At 48.5% G+C, this 27,458-nt stretch overlaps 1 protein-coding gene across 2 annotated transcripts; it reads left to right on the top strand.

Annotated features, from left to right (window-relative positions):
- The first annotated feature begins 655 nt into the window (after window positions 1-655).
- Window positions 656-27,458, top strand: MCM2 (minichromosome maintenance complex component 2). 2 transcript variants are annotated; one of them, XM_083489239.1, is made up of 16 exons: window positions 656-801; window positions 1,498-1,685; window positions 3,124-3,299; window positions 4,938-5,198; window positions 5,652-5,871; window positions 9,300-9,507; window positions 10,925-11,059; window positions 11,813-12,004; window positions 12,852-12,945; window positions 15,227-15,477; window positions 16,671-16,797; window positions 17,035-17,147; window positions 17,448-17,690; window positions 19,041-19,223; window positions 25,327-25,482; window positions 26,387-27,458. In XM_083489239.1, the coding sequence occupies exons 1-16, from the start codon at window positions 796-798 to the stop codon at window positions 26,495-26,497; spliced, it is 2,664 nt and encodes an 887-aa protein (XP_083345365.1). In that variant the 5' UTR covers window positions 656-795; the 3' UTR covers window positions 26,498-27,458. The 2 variants fall into 2 exon arrangements, with proteins under 2 accessions (XP_083345365.1, XP_083345366.1); XM_083489240.1 differs by lacking the exons at window positions 25,327-25,482; window positions 26,387-27,458 and adding an exon at window positions 24,390-24,423 and having other exon boundaries at window positions 19,041-19,261.

The following is a 27,458-nucleotide window of genomic DNA, read 5'->3' as shown; positions in this document are numbered from 1 at the left end:
GCTTTAAGTGTATGATGTGCATGTATCGTTAGCCTGGGAACTAATTGGCAGCAAATCTTTGGGCAAAGGTGTAACATGTCAGTGAGAACTGCGAGATTCTGCCCCAGCGAGCAGTCAAGGCCCCTGTATTTTGAACTAGCTATAAACAAAGTTCATGAACAGGGTGTTCCCCACATAAACCTCCAACGGATTAAAAAGTGGAAAACAATGGGAAGTCACAGAACGCTGCTTCCTCCTTCAATTCGTCATATAGGGCTAATGCAGCTAAGTAGATGGGAAACGAGTTTTTAGACCCAGCCGAGGAAAAATCTTGATGAGGGAATGCCCCGCATTAACGGAACCCTCACCCCAAGCCCAGCATCTCCATTTCCCCTTCCTCCCGCCGGCCTAAACCATGTGTTAGGGAGCACCTAATCTTATTAAAACCAATTAACTTAACCCTATGCACAAGGACAACCCAATTTTCTGCACATTTCCTCCAAATCAAATCTCACTGAAGGCAATTAAGTCCCCTCCCCCAGTCCAAAATGCACAGGGCCGGGCTGCATGCCTCCTGCCCTCCCTCCCGAGCAAAAGCTCCACCCAATTTTCTTCGGAGCTGATTAATAGGCGCAGCACGCTCTCCCCATTCGCTCACGAGGAGGCGGCGCCACTTCATCTGCATATTCATGAGTTTATTTATTATTCATGAGCTTTCGCGGGCTTTTTGGCCACGTGATTCCATTTTGCGCGGAATTCGGGCTGCGTCCGGCGCTGTGAGCAGGAAAGGGGGAGCGGTGAAGAAAAGCGGCAGAGATGGCGGTGAGTAGGCGCTGGACTCGGGGGCTGCACACGATTGCATTGCGGGGGGTTGGGCTAGATGACCCTGGGAGTCTCTTCCAACTGATTCTATGGTTCTCCCGGTTGACGCTGATAAGAGTTTCCTTCCCCCCATCTGAGACCTCCCTCGGGCCTTTTGTCTTCTTCCCATTGTGGCCGGCCTGGCGTGCTGCGGAGGAATCTTACTAAAAGAACCACCCATTTGCTTGGGAGGGTGTTTGTAAGCTGACGGCGTCCACACCCCAACTATGTTCTGTGGTGGAGGGAGGGAAGGAAGTGGACTTTTTGTCAAACGCCAGCCTGCAAAATACCCCACCCCACGCACGAGCCCAGTCCTCGCTTGGAAGGGGCGAATCTGTGTCCCGGCTGCACCACTTCAGAACGCAGGGGCAATTTGCGTGTGGAATTAAGTTTCCTTTCAAAATCTATTCCCTGCGTGTAAACAAGTAACCCTGTGCACGCTTAGTGCAAGCCTGCCCTGCTGAACTCTGAAGGATTTACCTCTGATGAAGCATGTGTATGATTGCACTGCACTTATCAGGGGAATGATTCTGCTTCCTGACATGGGATAGTGTACATACCCTATGTTTAAAGCACATCCCTTCATACCCCAAGAATCCAGCTTTTAAGGATATTGTTTATTGCAAATTTTACACTTGGCACCATGTGTTTTCTTAGGATTCCTCAGAGTCCAATGTGGCAACCAGCCCTGCGCACAGCTCTCGTAGGGGAGAAGCCTTCACTTCTAGTCCTGGGAGAGATCTGCCCCCCTTTGAGGATGAATCTGAAGGACTCTTGGGAACAGAGCAGCTCCCTGATGAAGAAGAAGATGATGGAGAAGAGCTGTTTGGAGAAGGGATGGAAAGGTAGGAGACTTTCTCTCCGGTGGCCAAATCCTCCTGTGAGATTTCTTTTCTGTTGTGGCAGAATTCAGGTGATACACCTGCATTGATGGAAACTGGACCTCCTTGAAATAAGAAGCTTCTGAGGTGCAGGTGTTATACATTTGGCAAATTTACTCTTTTCTACATGGATAAGTAATTAGGATTTATTTCAAAAGATCTCAACTTATGGAGGATATTGGATTTTTCATCCTTTATGTGTTGATGGGTATGTGAACACGTTTGCAAAATATATTATTGCTTTCACCAGGATTTATTGCTGAAAGTAAACCAAAATCTGGCATGCCTTCCAGTAGCATTTCTAGTTCAGAAGTTTGTAAATATTGCTCCCCCCCCCAAAAAAAAAGAATACAGCTGCTTCTGTGGACAACTACTCACATGTAACACCTTGACTGTGTATGAATTTGCTCTGTTTGCATCAATGACACTTCTGGCCAGACTGACAGTGATCATCATGATAAAGGTGGGGGAACTCACCCAGATGCGTCTGCATTGGCATCACGTGCAGAAGGCAGATCTCCCTTGCTGTGTGACCGTGATATTGTCTAGCAATCTTGATCGTCCATTTACACCTTCTGTTTGCATCCTGTTCTGTGGAATTGTATTTTGGGATAAATTCAGAAAATTATTTTCTATTTTGATTCATTATATATCTGCCTTGTCCTCTTTATCATCTCTTCCTTCTAATGTATTTTCCTTCAGTAGGGTTAGAGAGCATACTATTGTTTCAGATCTTGCAATGTACCGTGTACACTGATGGTGCTAGGTAATTTAATAAAGGCCCATGTATATGCTCTTGTTTACATTCTGCATGCTCATCCAAGGGTCAGAAAAACCCATTGTTACTCTTTGGTTGATGGGCAGAGGAGTTAACTTCCCACCCAGTGCAGCTTCTGACAAACTTACCAGCTACATGTGGTCGGGGAGTCTACCCACCCCATGGCAAGATAGCTGCCTTTGGGGATATCTGTACTCCTGTGTCTCATTTTGCACAGCGCAGCTTTGTGTGTTTCATTTGCACAACCGTAGCATGAGTGCTCTGCTTCCACTTTCGGAGGCAGCAATGCTCTTGAATACCAGTTGCTGGTAACCACAGGAGGGGATAACGCTCTTGTGTTCAGGTCTTCCTTGTGGGCTTCTCACTGTGGTTGGCCTATGTGGGAATGGGATGCTGTGCTAGAGGGGCCATTGGAATAACAACTACAGTTGTTATTCCATGCAAAAATGGCAAACGTCGTACAGATTGCGCCTATGTGCCTTGCGTTTTTCCTGGGTAGGTGCTGTGCAACAGACTCCTTTAACATGTTAGCAGGTGCTTGTGTCTGCTGTAAATTTAAGTGAGGTATGCAGATGATTCACTCAGGCTGCGCAGGTTGATTAATTGAAGAATGTGCGTGTCTAGGGACTACCGCCCTATTCCAGAGCTTGATCGCTACGGACCTGAAGGCATGGCTACGGATGATGAAGATGTGGAGGAACTGACTGCCAGCCAAAGGGAAGCAGCAGAGAGAGCAATGCGGCAGAGGGACCGTGAGATGGGCCGTGGCCCGGGCCGCATGCACAGCGGCCTGCTTTATGGTATGTATTTGCAGCTTAATAGCATAAGGAATGTCCTGCTTGATCAGAGCAAATGCCCGTCTGCTCCAGTTCCCTTTTCTGATAGTGGCCACCCAGATGCAAGAGCTCATGGCTGCCATTGCTTCCCCAGCAACTGGCATTCAGGAGTAATTGTGACTAGAAGCTGTTGAGAGCCAGTGTGGCGTAGTGGTTAAGAGTGGTAGTCTCGTAACCTGGGGAACCAGGTTCGCGTCTCCGCTCCTCCACATGCAGCTGCTGGGTGATCTTGGGCTAGTCACACTTCTTTGAAGTCTCTCAGCCCCACGCACCTCACAGGGTGTTTGTTGTGGGGGAGGAAGGGAAAGGAGAATGTTAGCCGCTTTGAGACTCCTTAAAGGGAGTGAAAGGCGAGATATCAAATCCAAACTCCTCCTCTTCTTCTTCTTCTTGATACTGTTGGCCTCTATGAACCTGTCTAATCCCCTTTTAAAGTCATCCAGATGGGTGGCCATCACACTGTTGTATCTTGTGGTGGTGAGTTCTATCATTCCATTGTGCACAGTTTGAATAAGTACTTCAACCACCGTTCAGTTTCTTCAGATGACCCCAGGTTTTAGTATTATGAGGTGGGGAAGAAAACCATCTATAAAGCTTGTTTCTATTTGCTCAATAGCTTATACCTGTACAATGCATCTTCTGAAAAGCAGCTGGCTGGCACTTCTATTTGTAAAAATTTATATATTAAGAATATTTGTAGGTTGCCCTTCGGCAATGCTTTCAAAATGATTTGCGGTGACTCAGTTCACGTGTAATGCAGCAGCAGCAATACCAGAGAAAGGAGCAAAGTGGCTGCAGTCTCCTCTCCTGGAAGCCATGCAATAGTTTGCGTTTAGATCTTTCAGATAGTAAATATTTTTAAAATGATCTTTAAAATTCCAAGAAATTGAGCAATAGCAGAGCAATTTTAGGCTGTAATCCAGTGTGCACTTAACGTATTGAGTGTACCGAGACTTACTTCCACAACAGGTGGCGCTGTGGTCTAAACCACTGAGCCTCTTGGGCTTGCTGATCGGAAGGTCAGCGATTCAAGTCCCCGCAATGGGATGAACTCCCATTGCTCTGTCCCAGCTTCTGCCAACCTAGCAGTTCGAAAGCATGCCAGTGCAAGTAGATAAATAGGTACTGCTCAAGCGGGAAGGTAAGCAGCATTTCCCTGCGCTCTGGCACTCGTCACGGTCCTCTGTGCGCCAGTCGCGGCTTAGTCATGCTGACCACATGACGCGGAAAACTGTCTGTGGACAAATGTTGGCTCCCTCGGCCTGAAAGCGAGATGACCGCCGCAACCCCATAATCGCCTTTGACTGGACTTGACCATCCAGGGATCCTTTACCTTTACCTTTTCACCTTTTACTTCCATGTAAACATGCATAAGAGTGCACTGTTAATATTGCATGTCTCATTTTGTAAGCATGCAAGGCATGGGTTCTAATCCCAAAACGGGATGTGAGGTCATTAGGCTTGGAGCTGTATCTTGTCACAGAGATTGGTTCTCCAAAATTGTCTACATTAACTGGTAGCATCAAAAGCCTTATGTTCTGTCTGATCTGTCCTTTTTTAAAAAAAACAACACAAAAACTTTACCCCCTCTGGAAACTCCAGATAGCGATGATGAAGATGAGGACCGTCCTTTGCGGAAGAGGCGCCTTGCTGAGCGAGCTGCTGATGGTGAGGATGAGGATGAAGACATGATAGAGAGCATTGAGAACCTGGAAGACATGAAAGGGCACTCTGTGAGGGAGTGGGTGTCTATGGTAGCGCCTCGGCTTGAGATCTACCACCGCTTCAAGAACTTCCTGAAGACTCATGTGGATGACCATGGCCACAATGTCTTTAAGGAGAGGATCAGTGACATGTGCAAAGGTACAGCTGTGCAGGAATATGGGGAGAGGATGGGGAAGAGCACCCATTTCCTCAGTGTTTTCATCGATGACTGAAATCATGTTCAGATGCATCTCCTTTCTGATCTGGAAGCCACTTTTTGTGTTTTTTTATTCCCAGCATCTTCATCAGTGTAACTGATTAGTGTAGTGACTAACCTGTAGGGCTTCTGCAGCCTATGCCATACCTGTATAGATATTATAGATTTATAGTTCAGAAGTGATCAGATAACAAGAGGAAGAGAAGAAGGTTACACCTGATATGCAGAACAGTTCATATGCTGTTAGGTAACATCATGTGCAATACATTTATATGATGTAGAAGAAGATTTGTAAGATTGTAGTGCTTAATGTACAAGATATTTAACACTTTTTATGATGGGTTGGAAAAACTGAGCCATCATTTGTCAAAAACGTACTTGTCTTTGTGCCAAAGAGAACAGAGAGAGCCTGGTGGTGAATTATGAAGATCTGGCTGCTCGGGAGCATGTCCTCGCCTATTTCCTTCCAGAAGCCCCAGCGGAAATGTTGAAGATCTTTGATGAAGCGGCCAAGGAAGTAGTGCTAGCTATGTACCCCAAATATGACCGGATTGCCAAGGAAATCCACGTCCGCATCTCCCATCTGCCTCTGGTGGAGGAGTTAAGATCACTCAGGTGAGGAATTGGTTTGGTTTGGGTGATGAGCAGTCCTTCTAAGACTTCTGGTGGATAAGCTCATTAATGAAATATAAATGGCCAGGATGTGTAGGCAGCCAGGCTTGCAAACAGCTACTTGCCTCATTCCCTGTGACCACAACAAGTAACCATTTAGTAACGGCATTAGGGTAGAATGTTATTTGAGTGGTTGGGGGAAGCTCTGTGTTTGTTAAATCTTCCCTAAGCAGAAGCAAACCTCTCCTTTTCACGTTACTCCTCCAATCTGTAACATATTCCTTTAGAGGATTTACTGTTTTCAGTCAGATTTATGTTGAAACAAATGTTTAGGATTAGAATTGTAATTTCAGATTCTGTGCGTGTTTAAAAAGAAATTGTTTGGATCCAGTGCATTGGACCCAGGCTTTAGAGTAGACCCATTGAAATCAATGGGACTCGAGTTAGATCATCTGATGCCTCCCTGATTTCAGTGGGTCTACTCTAAACCTGAGTAAGTCTGAATCCAAACCTAGGTGGTGCAGAAAACACAAGTTGTTGTTTAGTCGTGTCCGACTCTTTGTGACCCCATGGACCAGAGCACGCCAGGCACTCCTGTCCTCCACTGCTTCCCGCAGTTTGGTCAGACTCATGTTTGTAGCTTCGTGAACACTGTCCAACCATCTCGTCCTCTGTCGTCCCCTTCTCCTTGTGCCCTCCATCTTTCCCAACATCAGGGTCTTTTCCAGGGAGTCTTCTCTTCTCATGAGGTGGCCAAAGTATTAGAGCCTCAACTTCACGATCTGTCCTTCCAGTGAGCACTCAGGGCTGATCTCCTTAAGAATGGATACGTTTGATCTTCTTGCAGTCCATGGGACTCTCTAGAGTTTCCTCCAGCACCATAATTCAAAAGCATCAATTCTTCGGCGATCAGCCTTCTTTATGGTCCAGCTCTCACTTCCATACATCACTACTGGGAAAACCATGGCTTTAACTATATGGACCTTTGTTGGCAAGGTGATGTCTCTGCTTTTTAAGATGCTGTCTACGTTTGCCATCGCCTTTCTCCCAAGGAGCAGGCGTCTTTTAGTTTCGTGAGTGCTGTCACCATCTGCAGTGATTGTGGAGCCCAAGAAAGTAAAATCTCTCACTGCCTTCTTCCCCTTCTATTTGCCAGGAGGTGATGGGCCCAGTGGCCATGATCTTCGTTTTTTTGATGTTGAGCTTCAGACCATATTTTGCGCTCTCCTCTTTCAGCCTCATTAAAAGGTTCTTTAATTCCTCCTCAATTTATTCCATCAAGGTTTTGTCATCTGCATATCTGAGGTTGTTGATATTTCTTCCGGCGACCTTAATTGGCATTCATCCAGCCCAGCCTTTCGCATGATGAATTCTGCATATAAGTTAAATAAGCAGGGAGACAATATACAGCCTTGTCGTACTCCTTTCCCAATTTTGAACCAATTACAGTGGTGCCCCGCAAGACGAATGCCTCGCAAGACGGAAAACTCGCTAGACGAAAGAACGAGTTTGCCATTTTGGAGGTGCTTCGCAAAACGAATCTCCTATGGGCTTGCTTCGCAAGACGAAAATGTCTTGCGAGTTCCTGCGGGTTTTTCCCCCCTTCCCCCCCTTTTTCTAAGCCGCTAAGCCACTTATCAGCTGATCCGATAAACCGGTAAGCCGCTAATAGCGCTAATCCGCTAATCTGTCAATGGGCTTGCTTTGCAAGACGAAAAAACCGCTAGACGAAGAGAATCACAGAACGGATTCTTTTCGTCTTGCGAGGCACCACTGTACCGTATTTTTCGCCCTATAGGACGCACTTTTCCCCCTCCAAAAAGGAAGGGGAAATCTGTGTGCGGCCTACGGGGCGAATGCAGGCTTTTGTTGAAGCCTGGAGAGCGAAAGGGGTTGCCTCTTATCCCGAAGCCTCGGCGCGCTGAGCAGTCGTGCTGGGGCTTCGGGTAGCTCTGCGCAAGCCGCGGGAGGGCTCCCACGGCTTGCACAGAGCAGCCTGTTCTGGGGGCTGGGGTCAGGGGAAACTCGGGCTTTCCCCTCCCCAGCCCCGCGTCTGGGGGGAAAATAATTCCCCCCCTTTATTCCCCCCCCCCAAAAAAAAACTAGGTGCGCCTTATGGGCCGGTGCGTCCTATGGGGCGAAAAATACGGTAGTTGTTCCATATCCAGTTCTAACTGTAGCTTCTTGTCCCACATAGAGATTTCTCAGGAGACAGATGAGGTGATCAGGCACTCCCATTTCTTTAAGAACTTGCCATAGTTTGCTGTGGTCGACACAGTCAAAGACTATTGCATAGTCAATGAAGCAGAAGTAGATGTCTTTCTGGAACTCTCTAGCTTTCTCCATAATCCAGCGCATGTTTGCAATTTGGTCTCTTTTTCCTCTGCCCCTTCGAAATCCATCTTGCACTTCTGGGAGTTCTCGGTCCACATACTGCTTAAGCCTGCCTTGTAGAATTTTAAGCATCACCTTGCTAGCGTGTGTAATGAGTGCAATTGTGTGGTAGTTGGAGCATTCTTTAGCACTGCCCTCCTTTGGGATTGGGATGTAGACTGATCTTCTCCAAAACACAAGTACCCCCACCCAAATTAGGAGAATATTTAAGGAGATTGAGAACCTGTGTAGACCACATGTAGTTGTGCTCCAGTCTTGATTGGTAGTTGGAAGTCCCAGCAAAACCTGGAGGGCCTCCGCTGGCTCCTTTCTCCTGTTGTAAGACCTGAATTCTCCCATTCTTTGGAGACCATGAACAACCCTGGAGAACAAGAGGCTCCAGAAAAATCAGCCTAGAGAGTAGGCTACTAGGGGCAGGAAGAATGTGAAAGGAGGGAATTTTGGGCAGCTGCAATGGAGAAGGGAGTTCATGGCTTTCTGTACACCCAGTGGATCACACCTTTATCTCTCCCTACCTCTGTCTGGCACCTTGGACTGGTGGGAGGGACCACCCACTGGTCAGTCACCTGACTTAATGGTGAGAGGCGATTGAAACTGTGCCTCCTAAAAGACCAAACATCAGCTGACAGTTGGGCATTTAGGAAGTGCTGAGCCAAGGGTCCATAAGTCCTGTGCTTTGTGCTTCAGAAGAGCTGAGCCCCAAGGCTTGCAAGTGTCTTGCACGGCGTTTCCCAAACGCCCAGCAACTAGTTGACTGCTGCCTCCTCGGCTCTAGTATCCGCCTGGGATGTTGTAGCTGCAATTCTTTCCTTCTCACTCCTTGGGTGGCACGACTTCTGATGGTTGAGGTGTGTGTTTCATTAGGGAGCTGCTATGAATAAGAACTCCTTTTCGTAAAAGAATTCATTCTAAGACAGTGAACCTGTTTTAATTGCATTTCGATTGCCGTGATAGCCTGCAGACAACTGCGGTTATTTTGCACTTCCCTAAAATACGGGATCTATCTCAACTGTTATTTATTTCGCTTTTTCTCTCAGGCAGCTGCACTTGAACCAGCTGATCCGGACGAGTGGAGTTGTGACGAGCTGCACAGGGGTCCTGCCCCAGCTCAGCATGGTCAAATACAACTGCACCAAGTGTAGCTTCATCCTAGGGCCTTTCACGCAGTCCCAGAACCAGGAAGTAAAGCCAGGATCCTGCCCAGAGTGTCAGTCCGTGGGTCCCTTTGAAATTAACATGGAAGAGGTAAGCAAGGATTAGGGTGATTTTAGGAGTCTAGCTCCTACTGTTTTATGTCTTAAAGACATGCATATGTCATATATAGCTGGGACAAATTAGCCCAGAGCTCAGCTCTTTCTTCTTTGCTTGGAGGTATTTAAGGAGAGACTGATAAGCCATGATAATAATAATAATAATAATAATAATAATAATAATAATAATAATAAAATTTATTTATATCCCGCCCTCCCCAGCCGAAGCTGGGCTCAGGGCGGCTAACAACAATCAAAATAGTCCAACATTCTAAAACATTCATTATAAAATTAATTAAATCAAATTAAAATCAAATTAATGGCAACCATCAAGCAAAATTTTGTGCAGATTGCCAGAGGAGGGGGTCAGGCTGCGCCCTGACCAAAGGCCTGGTGGAACAGCTCTGTCTTGCAGGCCCTGCGGAAGGATGTCAGGTCCTGCAGGGCCCTAGTCTCTTGTGACAGAGCGTTCCACCAGATTGGAGCCGCGGCCGAGAAAGCCCTGGCTCTAGTTGAGGCCAACCTAACCTCTCTGTGGCCTGGGATCTTTAGTATGTTTTTATTTGCAGACAGTAAATTTCTCTGTGGGACATACCAGGAGAGGCGGTCCCGTAGGTCCCGTATTTCATTTGACCTAGTCCAGCTTACCCAGACTGCACTGCTGCAGGCAACCCTATACATCACCTTCCCAAAGAGCAGTGGACTCGTAATCTGGTGAACTGGGTTTGCTTCCCCGCTCCTCCACATGCAGCTGCTGGGTGATCTTGGGCTAGTCACACTTCTCTGAAGTCTCTCAGCCCCACACACCTCACAGAGTGTTTGTTGTGGGGGAGGAAGGGAAAGGAGATTGTTAGCCACTTTGAGACTCCTTCGGGTAGTGATAAAGCGGGATATCAAATCCAAAGTCGTCGTCTTCAGTGGCTTCTGCAGGGAATCTGGCATGTGTTGGGACCTTGAAGGGTGATGCTTTTGTTTAAAGTATTCTGAACTTTGTATAGTGGTGGTTTGGGGAGTGATAATCTGCCTTGTGTGGACACTTCACAATGCAGTAGATACTGTCTTTTTGCAGCTGCATACTGACATGGCTTCTCTCCTGGAGGCTTCTTGTGTGGATGTAAGGGCAAGGAGCCTGTCCTTGCATGAAAGCATAGAATGCCATACTAGTCCTCATAAATTCAGTGCTGATACATAGAAAACATTTGTACCATTTCTTTCCCTATAGAGCCAGGACTTACAAGTCTTTGGGCTTGTAAACGTAACGGGAAAATGATCTAGAGAGACCTGTCTGCAATGCCTCTTTTGATATTGTGGCTTCCTTCTTTCCATTCTGAAATGTTGGTTGGTGTGTCTGTGTGTCCTTGTCCTTTTTGTTGCCTTTGACCTGCTGGCTGATTAATATTGTTTCCCCACAGACGGTCTACCAGAACTACCAGCGCATCAAAATCCAGGAGAGCCCAGGGAAAGTGGCAGCAGGCAGGCTCCCTCGCTCCAAGGATGCCATCTTGCTTGCCGACCTAGTTGACAGCTGCAAGCCAGGAGACGAGATTGTGAGTACGATGCCAGAGGAAGGAGAGCGAGAAGTCCAGAGAGACTACGGCACTCACAAAACCATTAAGAAAATGGTCTGGTGTATAGAATTTGAGAAGGGGGTGCTTGTCATCTTGATTAAAATTGTACTGTGTGTATGTATGAAGCATGCACCTTAAATCTGTCAGAATGCTAACTCAAGGCTTCTTAAGCCCCCCCCCCCCCCCCGGTGGTTTTGTACATTATACTCAATAGCAGAAAATAAAAACTTGGGTCATTTCCATATTTTTGCATACTTTTTTTATCTGCATGATGACACACGCACCTGTCTAGGCTTGTAGGCTGCCAACTCAGGTTTACATCTAGATTCCTTGGAAATTAAGACTCTTGGCATGCTGTGCAGAACTTCAAAGAAGCGAAGGCGCTGTTGTCAGCAGAATAGTTTAAAGGAAAACAGATGATGATGGGTTTTTTCCAGGTAGAAGTTGCAGATGTTGTGTTAATATGTCATATGCATCACATCTATTAAACAGAACAATAGTGTCCACGCCACGCTGAGGAAACTTCTTCAGACACTTAACTATGCTTCGAACAGCATCAAATAGAGTTAGCAACTTGTTTCTAGAGCAGCTCAGTCACGCATATGTCACCAGGATGCCAAAATGCATCTATCTACTCAGCTTGGCTTTTCATTATCTTCAATGGCTCCTTCAGGGATTTGTCTTGGTACCAGTGACTAAAGAATCTCTCTCCGCACCCCCTTTGCCTTTCAGGAGCTAACTGGAATATACCATAATAATTATGACGGATCTTTGAATACTGCCAATGGGTTTCCCGTCTTTGCAACAGTGATCCTGGCAAATCACATTGCCAAGAAGGATAATAAGGTGGCTGTTGGGGAGCTGACAGATGAGGACATGAAGGTCATCGTAGGCCTGTCCAAGGATGAGCAGATTGGAGAGAAAGTGAGTTTGGAACCAAATTCACCTTTGGGTTTTTTGTTTCCCACTTGAGGACAGGGAATGGGTTGACCAGTCAGAAACTGCATGGAGGAACTTGGCATGTAGACAATTCCAGTGGGTTGCAGGTACTCCCCCCAAATATTTTCTGTCGCCCCATTTGTTCCTCCAGCGTTTAGCTACGGTGTGTTTGTATTTCATGTGTGCAGGAGAATTATTGCTCCCCTAGTAGCAGGCTTTACCACCCCTTCACTTCCTTAGTCTAGCTATTCATCCAAAGGCAAGCAGCTTTTTGATTCCAAGAACAGAAAGGCCCACAGGCTTCAAGTAAAAAATAAATAAATTTCCCTGCTACAGAACTCTTTTGGAGCAGCCAATGTGGTTCTCCAAAAAAGCCTTTACACAAAATCAAAAGGTATGCTCACAATGTGCAGTTATAAGGTGCTGAGTGTTACCTGGGTCCCCTAACCCTTTCCAAATTAGCACATATAAATATGCACATTTGTCGATATTTTATATCCCACCTTTCCTCCAAGGATCTCAAGGTAGTGCACACGATTCTACTCTTCTCTATTTTATGCGCGCAACAGCCCTGTGAGGTGGGTTGGACTGAGAGACTGTGATCCATTGAGCTTGCTGGCTGAGTGTCTCAAACCATAGCACCACGCATGCAATCATGCACACCATTGTTCTCTCTTACCGCTGCATATGGCTGATGTTGCTATGCAAGTGGAACAAGGGCTGCACCTCTAGAGCCTTTAAGCAGCTTTTCATTGTAACATGGCTGCTTCTCTTGCCTACCTCTTTGTCATCCAAGATGACGTCCTGAAAACAGCTGCTGCTTCCCTTGCAGATCTTTGCCAGCATTGCCCCTTCTATCTATGGACACGAAGACATCAAAAGGGGCCTGGCTCTAGCCCTGTTTGGAGGAGAACCCAAAAATCCAGGTAGGTCAAAGAGCTTGTTACCCAAAGAAGCTGTCTGATCAATATTGCCTTAACTGCTGCAGAGGTTATCTCTATAGTGCTACAAGGAAATTACACCAGAGAGGTGTGACTTGACAGACAGTTTTGAAAGGCCACTCTTAATTTTCAGTGCAGTTCACTCATCTCGTTGCAATCAGAAGAAATTGGTTAGTCTCCACTTTGAACGTTTTGCAGAAGACCTTTCTGCCCAAAATGTTTGCAATATATGGCATGATTCTAAAGTTCGCAGAGCTTGATTGGGAATTCTGTCCATTGTTCAGTTACCTGGTGGCCTGGTTTTTATTTCCAGGTGTCTGTCCTTTCCAGTTTTATGGCCCTTGTGAAAGGATACCAGCATAGCACACCATTCTGCATTGTTTTATCTTTTTATTGTTGAAATACAGTGGTACCCCGCAAGACGAACGCCTCGCAAGACGGAAAACCCGCTAGACGAAAGGGTTTTCCGTTTTGGAGGCGCTTCGCAAAACGAATTTCCCTATGGGCTTGCTTCGCAAGACGAAAGCCCATAGGGAAATCTCCGGGACAGCGGGGAAGCGCAGCGCGTCTTCCCCACTGTCCTCGGACCTCCTCCCGCCGCCGGCTTCGGAACGAAGCTCCAATGCCGGGCGGCGGAGGGGAAACGTCTCCTCCCGCCGCGCGGCATCGGGACGAAGCTCCGATGCCGGGCGGCGGAGGGGGAACGTCTCCTCCCGCGGCGCGGCATCGGGACGAAGCTCCGATGCCGGGCGGCGGAGGGGGAACGTCTCCTCCCGCGGCGCGGCATCGGGACGAAGCTCCGATGCCGGGCGGCGGAGGGGGAACGTCTCCTCCCGCGGCGCGGCATCGGGACGAAGCTCCGATGCCGGGCGGCGGAGGGGGAAAGCCTCCTCCCGCGGCGCGGCATCGGGACGAAGCTCCGATGCCGGGCGGCGGAGGGGGAACGTCTCCTCCCGCGGCGCGGCATCGGGACGAAGCTCCGATGCCGGGCGGCGGAGGGGGAACGTCTCCTCCCGCGGCGCGGCATCGGGACGAAGCTCCGATGCCGGGCGACGGAGGGGGAACGTCTCCTCCCGCGGCGCGGCATCGGGACGAAGCTCCGATGCCGGGCGGCGGAGGGGGAAAGCCTCCTCCCGCCGCGCGGCATCGGGACGAAGCTCCGATGCCGGGCGGCCGAGGGGGAACGTCTCCTCCCGCCGCGCGGCATCGGGACGAAGCTCCGATGCCGGGCAGCGGAGGGGGAACGTCTCCTCCCGCCGCGCGGCATCGGGACGAAGCTCCGATGCCGGGCGGCCGAGGGGGAACGTCTCCTCCCGCCGCGCGGCATCGGGACGAAGCTCCGATGCCGGGCGGCCGAGGGGGAACGTCTCCTCCCGCCGCGCGGCATCGGGACGAAGCTCCGATGCCGGGCGGCGGAGGGGGAAAGCCTCCTCCCGCCGTGCGGCATCGGGACGAAGCTCCGATGCCGGGCGGCCGAGGGGGAACGTCTCCTCCCGCCGCGCGGCATCGGGACGAAGCTCCGATGCCGGGCGGCCGAGGGGGAACGTCTCCTCCCGCCGCGCGGCATCGGGACGAAGCTCCGATGCCGGGCGGCCGAGGGGGAACGTCTCCTCCCGCCGCGCGGCATCGGGACGAAGCTCCGATGCCGGGCGGCGGAGGGGGAACGTCTCCTCCCGCCGTGCGGCATCGGGACGAAGCTCCGATGCCGGGCGGCGGAGGGGGAAAGCCTCCTCCCGCCGCGCGGCATCGGGACGAAGCTCCGATGCCGGGAGGGGGAGGGGGAAAGCCTTCTCCCGCCGCCCGGCATCGGATGGCTTTCCTGAAGACTTGGGGTGGGAGGAGGGTTTTCCTTCCCACCGCCAACATTCAGAATGCTGTTCTGAATGTTGGCGGTGGGGAGGAAAAACCCTCCTCCCACGCAAGCCCCGGGAACAGAGGGAAAGCGCTGCGCCCCTTCCCCTCTGTTCCCGTACCTGTCCTGAAGGCTTGCGGTGCGGAGAAAAGCCCTTCTCCGCACCGCCAGCCTGGCAAGCGGTTTTCCTAGGAACGCATTAATTGATTTTCAATGCATTCCTATGGGAAACCGTGCTTCGCAAGACGAAAAACCCGCAAGAAGAAAAAACTTGCGGAACGAATTAATTTCGTCTTGCGAGGCACCACTGTACCTCCTTCAGTATTACATTGTTCCTCTAGAGGGCAGCACTTGAGTTCCACATTTTAGTGTACAGTACTGTACTTTTTTTGTGTGTGTTGTTAAACGCTTTAGGAGGGAAACATAAGGTCCGTGGTGACATCAACGTCTTGCTTTGCGGAGATCCTGGAACGGCCAAGTCTCAGTTCCTCAAATATGTGGAGAAAGCGTCCAGCAGAGCAATCTTCACCACTGGCCAGGGAGCTTCCGCTGTCGGTCTGACCGCTTACGTGCAGAGGCACCCCGTGAGCAAGGAGTGGACCCTCGAGGCAGGAGCCCTTGTGCTGGCAGACAGGGGGGTTTGCTTGATAGATGAATTTGACAAGGTGAGTGTTGATTTGGGCGCCAGGACCAAGGTAGATTTTGAATAAAGCTGCCTGGGCTGTCCAAGGCCTGTGAACCTGAGGTCAAGGCTTCAGACTCGGATCTTTGACCTGGAAGCAAAGGAGACACCATTCCTGCAAAGCATTTAGCTTATTTGTTTGTTTTTGTTTTGCAAGGTTCATATGCTGCTTGATTGTAGTAAAACCTCAAAGTGGTTTCAAAAAAAAAAAAAAGAATAAAACAATAAAATTAGCAGTAAACACCAGCTATTTAAAACACCAACTATTCCCCCACAACCCCCCCCCAAAAAAAATTAAAATCATATAAGCAATGGATTACTGAAAGATTTAATGGTAGCGGAGTTTAGATAATTAAAAGGAGCTAATTAAAAGGAGTAAAAAAACAAACATCAGGAAAGCGGTTGAAAGTCAAGAAGAAACTTTGTATGTTAAAAAAGTTGTATATTATGATAAATGCTTTGAAATAATGTTGGAGACTTAATAAAAATGATAGATAGATAGATAGATAGATAGATAGATAGATAGATAGATAGATGATAGATAAATTAAAATCAACAATAAGCTGAAAAACCACATTGAAACACATGTCAGCAAATGTTTTTAGCAGGTGCCAAAAAGAGTACGGTGAAAGTGCCACCCTGTTGTCAATAGGCAGGGAGTTCCAAAGAGTGGGTGCTGTCAGTTTCTTATTATGTGGTACCTGTAACAGTGCCAGTTCCGCCGATTGAAGCAGTCAGTGGGCATATATGGAGTAAGGGTAGGATGGATTTTTAAAATATGAACAATAAGTAAAATATAAACAGGTAGCACTAGCTCTTGAGTTCATGACTCTCTGGGAAAATGCTTCTCTCGAGAAGTTGGGAAGAGAATATAGTGCAATGGCCGGGCACATGGAAGGTGCTAGGTACAGACCCTGGACCTCTCCAAGTTGTTGTTTTTTAATGTAGCAGTTGAAAGGAAAGGCCTTCTGCCTGAGACTCTGGAGAGTCACCAATAATCAGAGTATGGTGCTCAATGAACAGATAGTCTGGTCTGCTATGGGGTTTTCTGTCCTAGAAAATTCCTAAAGAGGTAAATAGCTAAAAAGCTTGGAGGCTTCTGGTGATGTCGCTCTTTATTATAAGTATTCAGGGGCTGAGTTGCTTTGATAGGTGAATGCCTTTGTCTTTCTTCAGATGACTGATCAGGACAGGACCAGCATCCATGAAGCCATGGAGCAGCAGAGCATCTCCATCTCCAAGGCTGGCATTGTCACATCTCTGCAAGCTCGCTGCACCATCATTGCTGCTGCCAACCCCATAGGTATGAGTCAGGGGTGCAGGAAGCTGTTGCTATTCCATAGTTGCTCGAAAAGACGCACGCTGTTGGCTTTACAGCTGCCTTGTTCTTTGGATGTTCTGCGTGTTTGTAGGTCTGGCGAGGGGGAAAGGAGTCTGTGACTGTAATCAGGGGTGCAAAGATGAATCGGTACCAGGAAAGGGGGAAAGCACTGGTCTTTGGGTTCATCAGCTCTTTCTAAGCTGCTATCTTTCCTTCTAGGTGGGCGCTATGACCCTTCCTTGACTTTCTCAGAAAACGTGGATCTGACTGAGCCCATCATATCTCGGTTTGATATCCTCTGTGTGGTCAGGGACACAGTGGATCCTGTTCAGGTATGAGGCTTTGCAAGTTCTTTATGACCTGAGGACTGATTCGCCAAGGGGCTACCAATTGGCATAATTTTATGAAGGAGCAGTGATAAATTCTGCATCCTAGCAGCCTTGTCCACTTGAGGACACTTTGGATGAACGCAGCTGCCTAGTAACACGGTCCAGCCCTTGCATATCTTCAACCCAGGGTTGCCCTTTCTCTTTTCCTCTACGTTGCAAGTTGCTTGGTGTAGGTTTTTATCTTTCGGGACTTCTAAAAGACGTGATTTCATTGCCTGTTCCCTCTTCAATGACTCGTTGCAGGATGAGATGCTGGCTCGGTTTGTTGTCAGCAGTCACATCAAACATCACCCCAACAGCAAGGACGTTGCGAACGGAGACTCCCAAGAGATTGTCCTCCCAAATACTTATGGCGTAGAACCCATTCCACAGGAGATCTTGAAGAAGTACATTATTTATGCAAAGGAAAAAGTCCACCCAAAACTCAACCAGATGGACCAGGACAAAGTTGCCAGGATGTACAGCGAACTCAGGAAAGAATCCATGGTAAGCAGACATGGCAGGACGTAAGGAGATAACACAGGGCAGAGGCGCCTCCACGCCTTGCTCTGCTCCCTAAAGATGCAGGAAACTGAATTGTTGGGCCTTGTGCAGATGATACCCCTCTCACCTGACAAGTGAAGCAGCTCCAAGGCAGCCCTGGAGCTTCTGTGTCTTTTTAGGAGAGTTTTATCTGCTAAATCATCCAGCTAGGAGGTTGCTCGTCTTCTGTGCATTGCAGTTTGTCTGCCAGCAGATGGTGCACTCTATCTAGTTGTCGGTAGCATTGAACTAAAGCAGTGTCCACAAAACCCACCTAGGGGGTCTGCGGCTCCATTCACATAACAAAAAACTACCATAGAAATACCCCCCCCCAAAAGCCAACAGCAACAGAGGCTCTGCAGGACAATTGGGAAGCACTGAACTGAGGTGTGCTGGAGGAATTTGTTCGCTCCATGTTTTTAATCAAAGCCCTGTTCCCAGAGGATCTTTGTAGAATGGGGTGTTACGGCTCAGTCAACACTGCCAGCTTTTTTTCTTCTGTCAGCTTACAGTTTTGCACAGCGATCAAAGGGCTGCTTCTCAAGTTTAAATGTCTCCCTGCTCGCCTTGCAGGTGACACCAGCTTCAATCAGCTAGGAAGCCTGATGATATGATTGCTGCTCAGGCCTTCCAAGTGGGGCCTCAAGTGATGGCTTATTGCCTTCCCAGGATCTCTTCCCCTTCCATCTCTTAAGTGGGATTTCCTGCAATTGGCCATCTGTTTTGGAAAACAGGGAGAACAGTGCATTACTGGCCCCAGGGTCACTTCTGGGCCACATTTGACACACCTGTGTCCATTGGCCTTCTCTACTCGCTTGGCACTGCTGTCACTTGTGAGGGAAAAATTATTTTTTGAACTGAAAAGTTGTGTGTGTGAAGTTTAATTTGGCTAAAGTTTATCTAAATTTACAGCATGTGAATAATATTTTTGAGCATGCAGCTCAAGGGCAGCTTGAAAGGCAGCCCTCTGGTCATCTCATAAAACAGTTAGTGTTACTGGTTTTATTTCTGTATTTTTTGTGCGGGTTTTTTAAAAAAATCTCAAACTGAGGGACTGAATGGACAAGAGTGATGTGGAACACCCTTGTTTTGAACCAAGCCTTAATCCTCCTTATTCATTATATTTCTGCTAATCTCCCTGTACTCTTTATATGTCTTTCACTGTGTTTTTACTGAGTTTGTCCAGCTTCTACAATACACTACTTCACAGCAGGCAAAAGGGGCTTACAAACTGATACGTTGCCAACATACATAGGCAACGAGGTCAGAAGCAAGCTCTTTGCAAGTTGGGACGCTCCTTCTCTCTCCCTGCAGGCGACAGGAAGCATCCCCATCACCGTGCGGCACATTGAGTCCATGATCCGGATGGCCGAGGCCCACGCCCGCATGCACCTGCGAGACTACGTAGTGGAGGACGATGTCAACATGGCCATCCGGGTGATGCTGGAGAGCTTCATTGACACGCAGAAATTTAGTGTCATGAGGAGCATGCGGAAGGTATGTGAGGCTGTGCTTGTGGGCTGCATAGATGGGAGGTCATCTTAGATAAGGTGATTGATTTATTGCTCAGATTAAGCTTGGAGTCCAGCCCGCTCCGCCTGTGCACCCCCTCGGCCAGGCCTCGGACTTCAAAGGCCACATTCCGATGCTCTGAGCAAAAACGCAGAGTTAAGCAGCAGCAGCGGTTAGAGAAAGCTGTAAGCTTAAGTGCTTTCTTCAGTGTGCTAAATAAAGTCCACACAGGATCTTGGCAGCTAAAAGCAGTTTTATTTACAGCAGACTATCCATTGTCGAACAGCATCGTGAAAACACGTCCACTCTCCTCAAAAGCGAAAGTAGAGAGAATCAGAACAAAGACTTGAGAGACTCGGAAATGACGTGGAGTCTCCCCCCTCCCAACAGTAGGCAGGGCGTACACTCTGAGCTGTTTAACCCTGTAAGCTCAGGTTCCCTTCACACCCCCTCTCGTCCTGCGCTACTGTGGGGAAAGTATGTACAGAACTTACCCCCAACTCCAAACCACCACAAAACTCCCCATGACGCTGGAAGCTTAAAGGTTTGGTAAAGCCATCGGCCAAGTTACTGTGACTGGCACAATACTTCAGCCGTATCAAACCTGACTGAACACTCTGACACACATTTTGGAAACGTATGTCCAGATGCTTGGTTCTGGCCTTAAATTGCGCAGATTCAGCCAATTTCAAACAAGGTTGATTGTCTTCCCAAACCGTGATGGGCAAGGTACAATCTCCATAGATCTCTTGCACCAAGCATCTATAGAACTCTAGTTCCCGGCACAAATCTGACAGTGCACTGAATTCAGCCTCAGTAGAAGACAGTGCAATGAGACTTTGCTTCCGGGACTTCCACCCAATTAGTGACTTCCCAAACTTTACCACCAACCCAGACACAGACTTGCGGTCCTGCAAATTCGCCCAGTCACTGTCCGCATAGCATGTGAGCTTCGCCTCACCTTCAGCTGGCAGCTTAAGACAGAAGTCTTTGGTATGCTGCAGGTAGCGCAGTACCCGCTTGATACCGTGCCAAGCACTCACACTGGGCTTTGACGCTTCCCTACTTAGCAGGTTGGTAGCAAAGGCAATGTCTGGTCTGCTCCATTGGGACAGATACAACAGACTACCTAGAGCTGACTGAAAGAGCTCAGCATTCTCGAACTCTGCACTTTCTGCTTGCTGGCTCTCTTTCACGAAGTTCGTCTCCATGGGTGTCCGAACTCCTGCACAATCGGACATTCTGAACTTCTCAAGCAACTGCTCAATCTTGCCTTTCTGACTGAGCAAGAAGCTACCATCCTCAGTTCTCGCTATTTGGACACCTAGGTAGATCTTTACTGCACCCAGGTTCTTGAGCTGAAACCGTTTCCCAAGCTCTTTGGCAAACTTCTGCACCTGTTTGTCTGCCTTTCCAATATGGATGATGTCATCAACATAAAACAAAACCAGTTCCTGTGAGTCTCCTGATCCTCTAAGGAACAGGCAACTGTCAGCAAGACTCTTCCTGAAACCTAGCTTCTCCAAAGCTTCATTCAGGCACAAGTTCCAATTCCTGGCCGACTGCTTCAGGCCGTAAATTGACTTGTGAAGTTTCCACACAGTACCTTGCTCATTGCCCTCAAAACCTGGAGGAGGAAGCATGTACAGATCCTCCTGGAGGTCTGAGTTCAAGTAAGCAACGTCCACATCAAAGTGATGCACCAGCAACCCTCTTTGTGCAGCAATGGCCAAGAGCAAACGTAGAGATTCACTCCTACAGGTGGGAGCATAAACCTCCGTATAATGCAACCCTCTGCGCTGCGTGAATCCTCTCGCCACTAATCTGGCCTTATACTGCGGTTCTCCTGTCGCTGTGGGCTTAAGTCGGTAAACCCAGCGGCTACCCACGGCCTTTTTGCCCACCGGCAACTTCGTGAGGGAGAACACACCTAGCGACTCCATTGAGTTCATTTCCTTCTGCATCGCCTCATGCCATTTTCTGGCTTCTTCCTGAGGCAGTTTCTGAACATCCTCAAAACTCTCGGGTTCACACTGTGCCATTCCGACCCACACGCTGGTGACGGCAAACCTATCAGGAGGTTTCCCCTTGGTCGTCCGAGCTGATCGACGCAGCACTACTTCAGGAACCCCCTCTGACCCACTAGAGCCAGCCAGAACGTCCTTGGCATCAGAGAGCTCCCCCTCTGACTTACTGCGCCTTCTGGACTTCTCAGCCGAACCTGTGGGGGAAGATGGAGCACTGCGTTGCTCAATCTTCACAGCCTTGGGAGAAGTTCTCCCCTCTGCCTGCACTGGGTCTGGACTCTGAGCCTCAGTTGCAGGTTCAACCTCTTCCTCTTCTTCATCAGCAGAGTCAAGCAGACTCTCTGACAGGATGTCAGGATTCCCATGTATCCTTGCCCAGCCACTCTGCTCACAGAATTCAGCACTGTTGCTGAGCAGAATCCTGGACTTATTCCCTGACGGATACGCAAACCTCCACCCCTTGGTCCCTGGCTCATACCCACAAAAAATCATCTTCTGGGACTTGGGTTCACCTTTCTTGCGTTTGGCTTTTGGTATCAAAACCCACGCTTCAGAACCAAATACACGAAAGTAGTGTACTTTGGGTTTCTTTCCATGCAGCAAAAAGTACGGTGTGTCACCTACCACTGAATTGAACGACCTGTTCAAAACAAAGTTGGCCGTTCGCCAAGCCTCTCCCCAAAAACGCTGTGGGAGCCCGGCATCAAACAAAAGAGCTGCGGACATCTCCCCTAGAGTCCTGTTCCGTCTTTCCGCAATCCCATTCTGTTGGGGACTGTGCGGAGAAGTCAACCTGTGTTGAATCCCCTTTTTTCGGAAGAAACTTTGCAGTGCAGACCCGGTGAACTCCCCACCACGATCGCTCTGAAAGTTTTGCACCCGTGTGGAAAACTGCAGTTCCACAGCCGCAATCCAGTCTTTGATTAGCGGTGCAGCCTCACTTTTGTGTCCGATCGTGAAGGTCCAGGAGTTGCGCGTATGGTCATCAATCAGAACCAGCGCATATTTGGCTCCTCCCATACTGGTCACAGACATCAGCCCACACAAATCTGCATGAATTAACTGAAAAGCCCTAGTGGTCACCCTCTCAGACCTTGGGTATGTGCACGTTTTCACCTTTGCGGACTTGCACGCTCTGCAATCTAGAAACTTAGCACATGATTTCATTTTGCACCCTTGCGTACACTCCGGGATCTTTTTCACTGACCCCCAGGACACGTGTGCCATGCGTCTGTGCCAGAGGTGAGCACACGCATCATGAACTGGAACGTTGGCACACTGTGCTTGAGCCTCCTTCATGTCACCTGGACCTGCAAAAGAAGCATTCAACACAAACAACCTGTCTTTACATTCAACACTGACTAGGTGCTGTCCATTCTTAGAAATAGAGCACTTATTGTCTTCAAAACACACTCTGTAGTTCTCAGCAAGAAGTGCGCTGACAGACAGCAATGCGCAGGACAGTCCTGGAACAACAAAAGCCTGGATTGAATCCTGTAAGAAAGAACAAAACAGTGAGCCAGTCTGCGTGAGTGGGTGTCTAGTCCCATCTGCTAAACAGACAGTCTTCCCAGAAGTTATAGAGGTGCAGTTCTCCAGAAATCCTGCAGATGGCACGAGATGATGGGAAGCTCCACTGTCTATGACAAAAGTCAGCACAGCATCCTGTTGACAACTCTTGACTGTAGCCATAGACGCTGCCAAATGTTTATGTTCAGTGTCTCTGCCAGCTGCCTTCGGCTTGCCTTTCCCACGCTTTGAAGAAGAGCCCTTTATCTGGTTGCTACGGGAGACGGCCTTCGGCTGTTCCTGTGCCTCCACTGGACATTCTCTCACCAGATGGGAGGGGGAGCCACAGCGATAACAGCGGCGACGCGTAGCAACAGCTCTCACAGCTCCCTCTTCAGCCATTCCTTTGTTCCCAGCACCCCCACCTTTGGGTGCACAGCCTGGGCCTGCACGCTCCCCAGCACTCTGGTTGCGGGCCTCAACATCACACGGCCCCTCGGAGACAAAGCAGCTACTCCCAGCTGTAACTTCAGGAACATGGCCAGCAGCCCCCTCTGGGCTCTCAGCTTCCTCCCTGCTCTCGGCTTTCTCCCGGCCCTGGGCTCCTGCTGAGCTTTCACACAGACTCCTCAGCACCTGCCAGGCGGCCTGAGCCGACTCAACGCCCTCCAGGTGGGGCAACAGCAAAGCGTCCACGCTTGCTCTCAACATGCAGAGCTCTCTTTGCATTCTCTGCTCTCTATCTTCCAGCAAAGCAGCCTCCAGGTCTGCTGCGCCATCCTCAGCAGCAACAGGCATGGGTGGGGCCGGCTCCGTCTGGGCTATGCTCCAGAGCCCTGTGGCCAAAAACCACCCCCTTATTCTTCTAACCCAGATTTCCCAGGACTGGGTTGTGAGTTTTTCAAATGGGACATCATAAAAGTCCTGGAGCTCAGCCATCTCCTCCCCCAGTGCTCCCATTGGGGCTTGTGAAGTACTCACATTTACCAGCCAGCTTCGAGGATAGGGTTCCGGCGTCCCTTTGCAGCACACAGCTTGCAGCTAGCCTCCCTGCGTTCTCCCAGCTTTCTCCCAGGCAGAGCCTCAAAGCAGGACTTTTTCCTCCGGCAGCAAAAACAGCAGCTTCTCAGCTTCACAGCCTTTACACACAGCACTTCAAAGCTTTCTCTAATTGCAGTAACTGACGTCCATAACCTCTTAGATAAGGTGATTGATTTATTGCTCAGATTAAGCTTGGAGTCCAGCCCGCTCCGCCTGTGCACCCCCTCGGCCAGGCCTCGGACTTCAAAGGCCACATTCCGATGCTCTGAGCAAAAACGCAGAGTTAAGCAGCAGCAGCGGTTAGAGAAAGCTGTAAGCTTAAGTGCTTTCTTCAGTGTGCTAAATAAAGTCCACACAGGATCTTGGCAGCTAAAAGCAGTTTTATTTACAGCAGACTATCCATTGTCGAACAGCATCGTGAAAACACGTCCACTCTCCTCAAAAGCGAAAGTAGAGAGAATCAGAACAAAGACTTGAGAGACTCGGAAATGACGTGGAGTCTCCCCCCTCCCAACAGTAGGCAGGGCGTACACTCTGAGCTGTTTAACCCTGTAAGCTCAGGTTCCCTTCACAGGTCATCCTTTCCTTTTTAAAGGAATATGGGGTCAACAACTGACAGCTCCAGAACTTCAGTGTAATTGAGATACAGGGCTAGACCCAAACAGCGGCTCAGTTCTTTGTACATGTTTATATTGGCCTCATTGAACCTACTAACTAGGCAGACTGAAAACAGCTAGCAGTGGTTAGACTAAAGACCCTTGTTATTTTTCTTGAGAAATCAAAGCCCCTAGAGCAGATGCACTGATTTCCTGTATCAGTAGCCTGAGCCTATGAAACAAAAGAACAAGAGATCCCATGCAAGTGAATTTCTCCATTCACCATCCTTTGCAGTAGGATATATATACAGTGGTACCTCTAGTTGCATCACCTCTGGATACGTATCCTTCAGGTTATGCACACGGCAAACCCAGAAGTATTTTTCCAGGTTTCGCCGCATGCTCAGAACAGGCACCTCCAATTGCGAAAACCTTGGGATCTGACCGGAGCTCTGGAATGGATCCTGTCTGCAACCGGAGGTACCACTGTAGTCCCCTTTTACGTTGTTTTCTCTTGGTAGCACCAGGGGATAGGACAAGTCAAATGACTTAACAGCAGAGTGTTAATGTCGCAACTGGTGGATATAGGAGGATATTCCAGAATGGCGGCAAATAGATGGGCTAAGTGCAGCATAATGTGGAACCCTTTTGATTAGTGGCATGGTTTTCAAGGTGAGTGGGAGGTCAGCCAATGTCAGCGGTTCTCCCCTTAAAAACTCAGTAGCCAGCCTTCTCCAAAAAGTCCAGCATTTTCTTCCTCGGAAAGCTTGTTCTGAGGTATTTTTCTGTGGTCAGTGGATGATTCCTTTACTTAAAATGTCGTCATCACTGGAATGTACCCCCCCCCCACTCCTTTCAATCTGTGTGATGGTCTTGATGACTCTCCAAACCTTGCTTCCTGTTTTTCCTGCACAGACTTTCTCAAGGTACCTCGCCTTCAGGCGAGATAACAACGAGCTCTTGCTGTTCATTTTGAAGCAGTTGGTGTCGGAACAGACAATGTACCAGAGGAATCGCTACGGGGCTCAGCAAGATACCATTGAGGTGCCGGAGAAAGATTTAGTTGATAAGGTATGTGGGTGACTTTCCCCCAACGTACTTGCTGCTCTTGGGAGCCTAAATACCCTTCTGTGTTTCCTTTCTAAGCTTTGGGCAAATGGGCTGTGAGCATCAATTGTTGCAAGGGGAAGTATAATACAGTAGCACCAGGCAAGCCTTTGGGCTTCAGCCTCTGCAACAACTTCTCTGGACATTGCACACATGTCTTGAAGCTTTAATGCAGGGGATGGTGAAGCTGTGACCCTCTAAGGTGTTTCTGAACGACGGTTCCCACCAGCCACAGTTAAGTGTTGCCCAGTGGTCAGAGAAGTTGCAATCCAGCTATCCTTGGAAAAAGGACCTCAAAGATCAAGATTAATGAAACTATCACGTTCAATTTAGTAGCATTAAATCCTTGTGGATAAAATGTCCAAGTCCATCTAGTCTGCCAGGTGTTCCTGTGAGAGAGGAGCTAAAAGTCTGCACCCCTTAGGTACAGCTGTAGCGATCACAGAAACAGATTTAATGTGAAGCAGAGTCTTAGTGGCCACCAGCCTGGTGGGCTGTGTGCTCCCTCCACTGCTGGAGACAGCAATGCTTCCGAATGCCTGTTGCTTGAAACCACAGGAGGGGGGAACGCTGTTGCACTCATGTCCTGCTTGCAGGCTTCCCATAGGCATTTGGTTGGCCACTGCTGGATTGGCCTTTGGCTTGATCCAGAAGAGCTGCTCTTCAAAGATGAGGCAAATACAGTTATTGTGTCCTTAACTGTTCAGTCATCTCCATTTCTGTTCTCCTGGTTGTTGTTGTTTTGCTAGACAGATATGCATTCATTATGAATCTGTTATTGATTAAACTATTTGGAGCTTATGGAAAAGTCTGGCAAACATACCTCTTTATATTATTCTCCTCTCTCTGTCCCCCACCCTCCTCCCAGGCTCGCCAGATCAACATCCACAACCTTTCTGCCTTCTATGACAGTGAATTGTTCAAGATGAACAGGTTCAGCCGCGACGTGAAGCGGAAACTGATTGTGCAGGCATTCTGAGGCCAGCAAATTCCTGAGTGGCTCCGGATAATAAGAATTTAGAACTGTGCTTCCTCCAGTGGTGCAGTGGTACACAGGCTGTTGCAAAGCAGTATCACAGGGAAGAACTGGATTATCTGCTACGAAGGGCTTGTGCATAGAATAGAATGGAGCCAAATACTCAAACTCCTAAGCTTAATTGTAGCTGAGCTTGCTGGATGAAATGTTGCAGGAATGGTTTCCTGCTGCCCCCTAAGTTTTTGAAATTTGACTCCACTTGGGCAGGTTTTTCTTCTTCAAATTACCTTCCTAGATTGATTAAACTTTAGCGGGTAGGGGTTGGGCACCCAGTGACCAGGCACTGTTGAATTCTAGCTCCCATAGTCCCTGACCATTAGCCGTGTTATCAGGGACTGATGGGAATTGGAAGGCTACACTGGGAGAGCCACAGGCTAGCCAACCTGGTTGCAAGGTTCTGCCCTTCTGTAACTGGGAATGACTTTGTTTAGGCTATCCAAACAAGCAGAGGGAACGTAAGCGCAAGTTGTATTCCATCTCTCTCCATTTATTATACAGTCCAAAGCTGAGCGCACAAGCTTTTCACACCTTGAAGAAATGTGTTGTTTCTGCACATGAAGATGGCTCATTAATCTTCTACAAGGTAGTGGTGTGTAGACCCCTCTTCAGACACATGAAAACAAACAGGCAAAGCATTTTCCCTCTTGATTTGAACGTATAGATAATGTTCATAAGTCTGTCATTGAATTAACAGTTCCTGATCTATTGTATGTATGAAAAACCCAAGTGGTGTGTTCAGAGACAGATTTAAACTAGAACTTCTCTTCAGACTACAGTGTATCTTGAAGTACTTCTTTCTTATTTTGTAAGGCTGCTATGCACTTGTCTAGCAGGAGGCAGGTTTTGTGAAGTTTGTTTTGAAATGGAAAATAAAAGGTTTTTCCTTCTGTAAGAGAATATTAAA

This window comes from Podarcis liolepis (assembly GCF_965112155.1).
Source record: "Podarcis liolepis genome assembly, chromosome: 2".
In the NCBI taxonomy this organism is placed as follows: domain Eukaryota; kingdom Metazoa; phylum Chordata; class Lepidosauria; order Squamata; family Lacertidae; genus Podarcis; species Podarcis liolepis.
The sequence above is the reverse complement of the archived record's forward strand: the minus strand, read 5'-3'. Positions and strand labels throughout refer to the sequence as shown.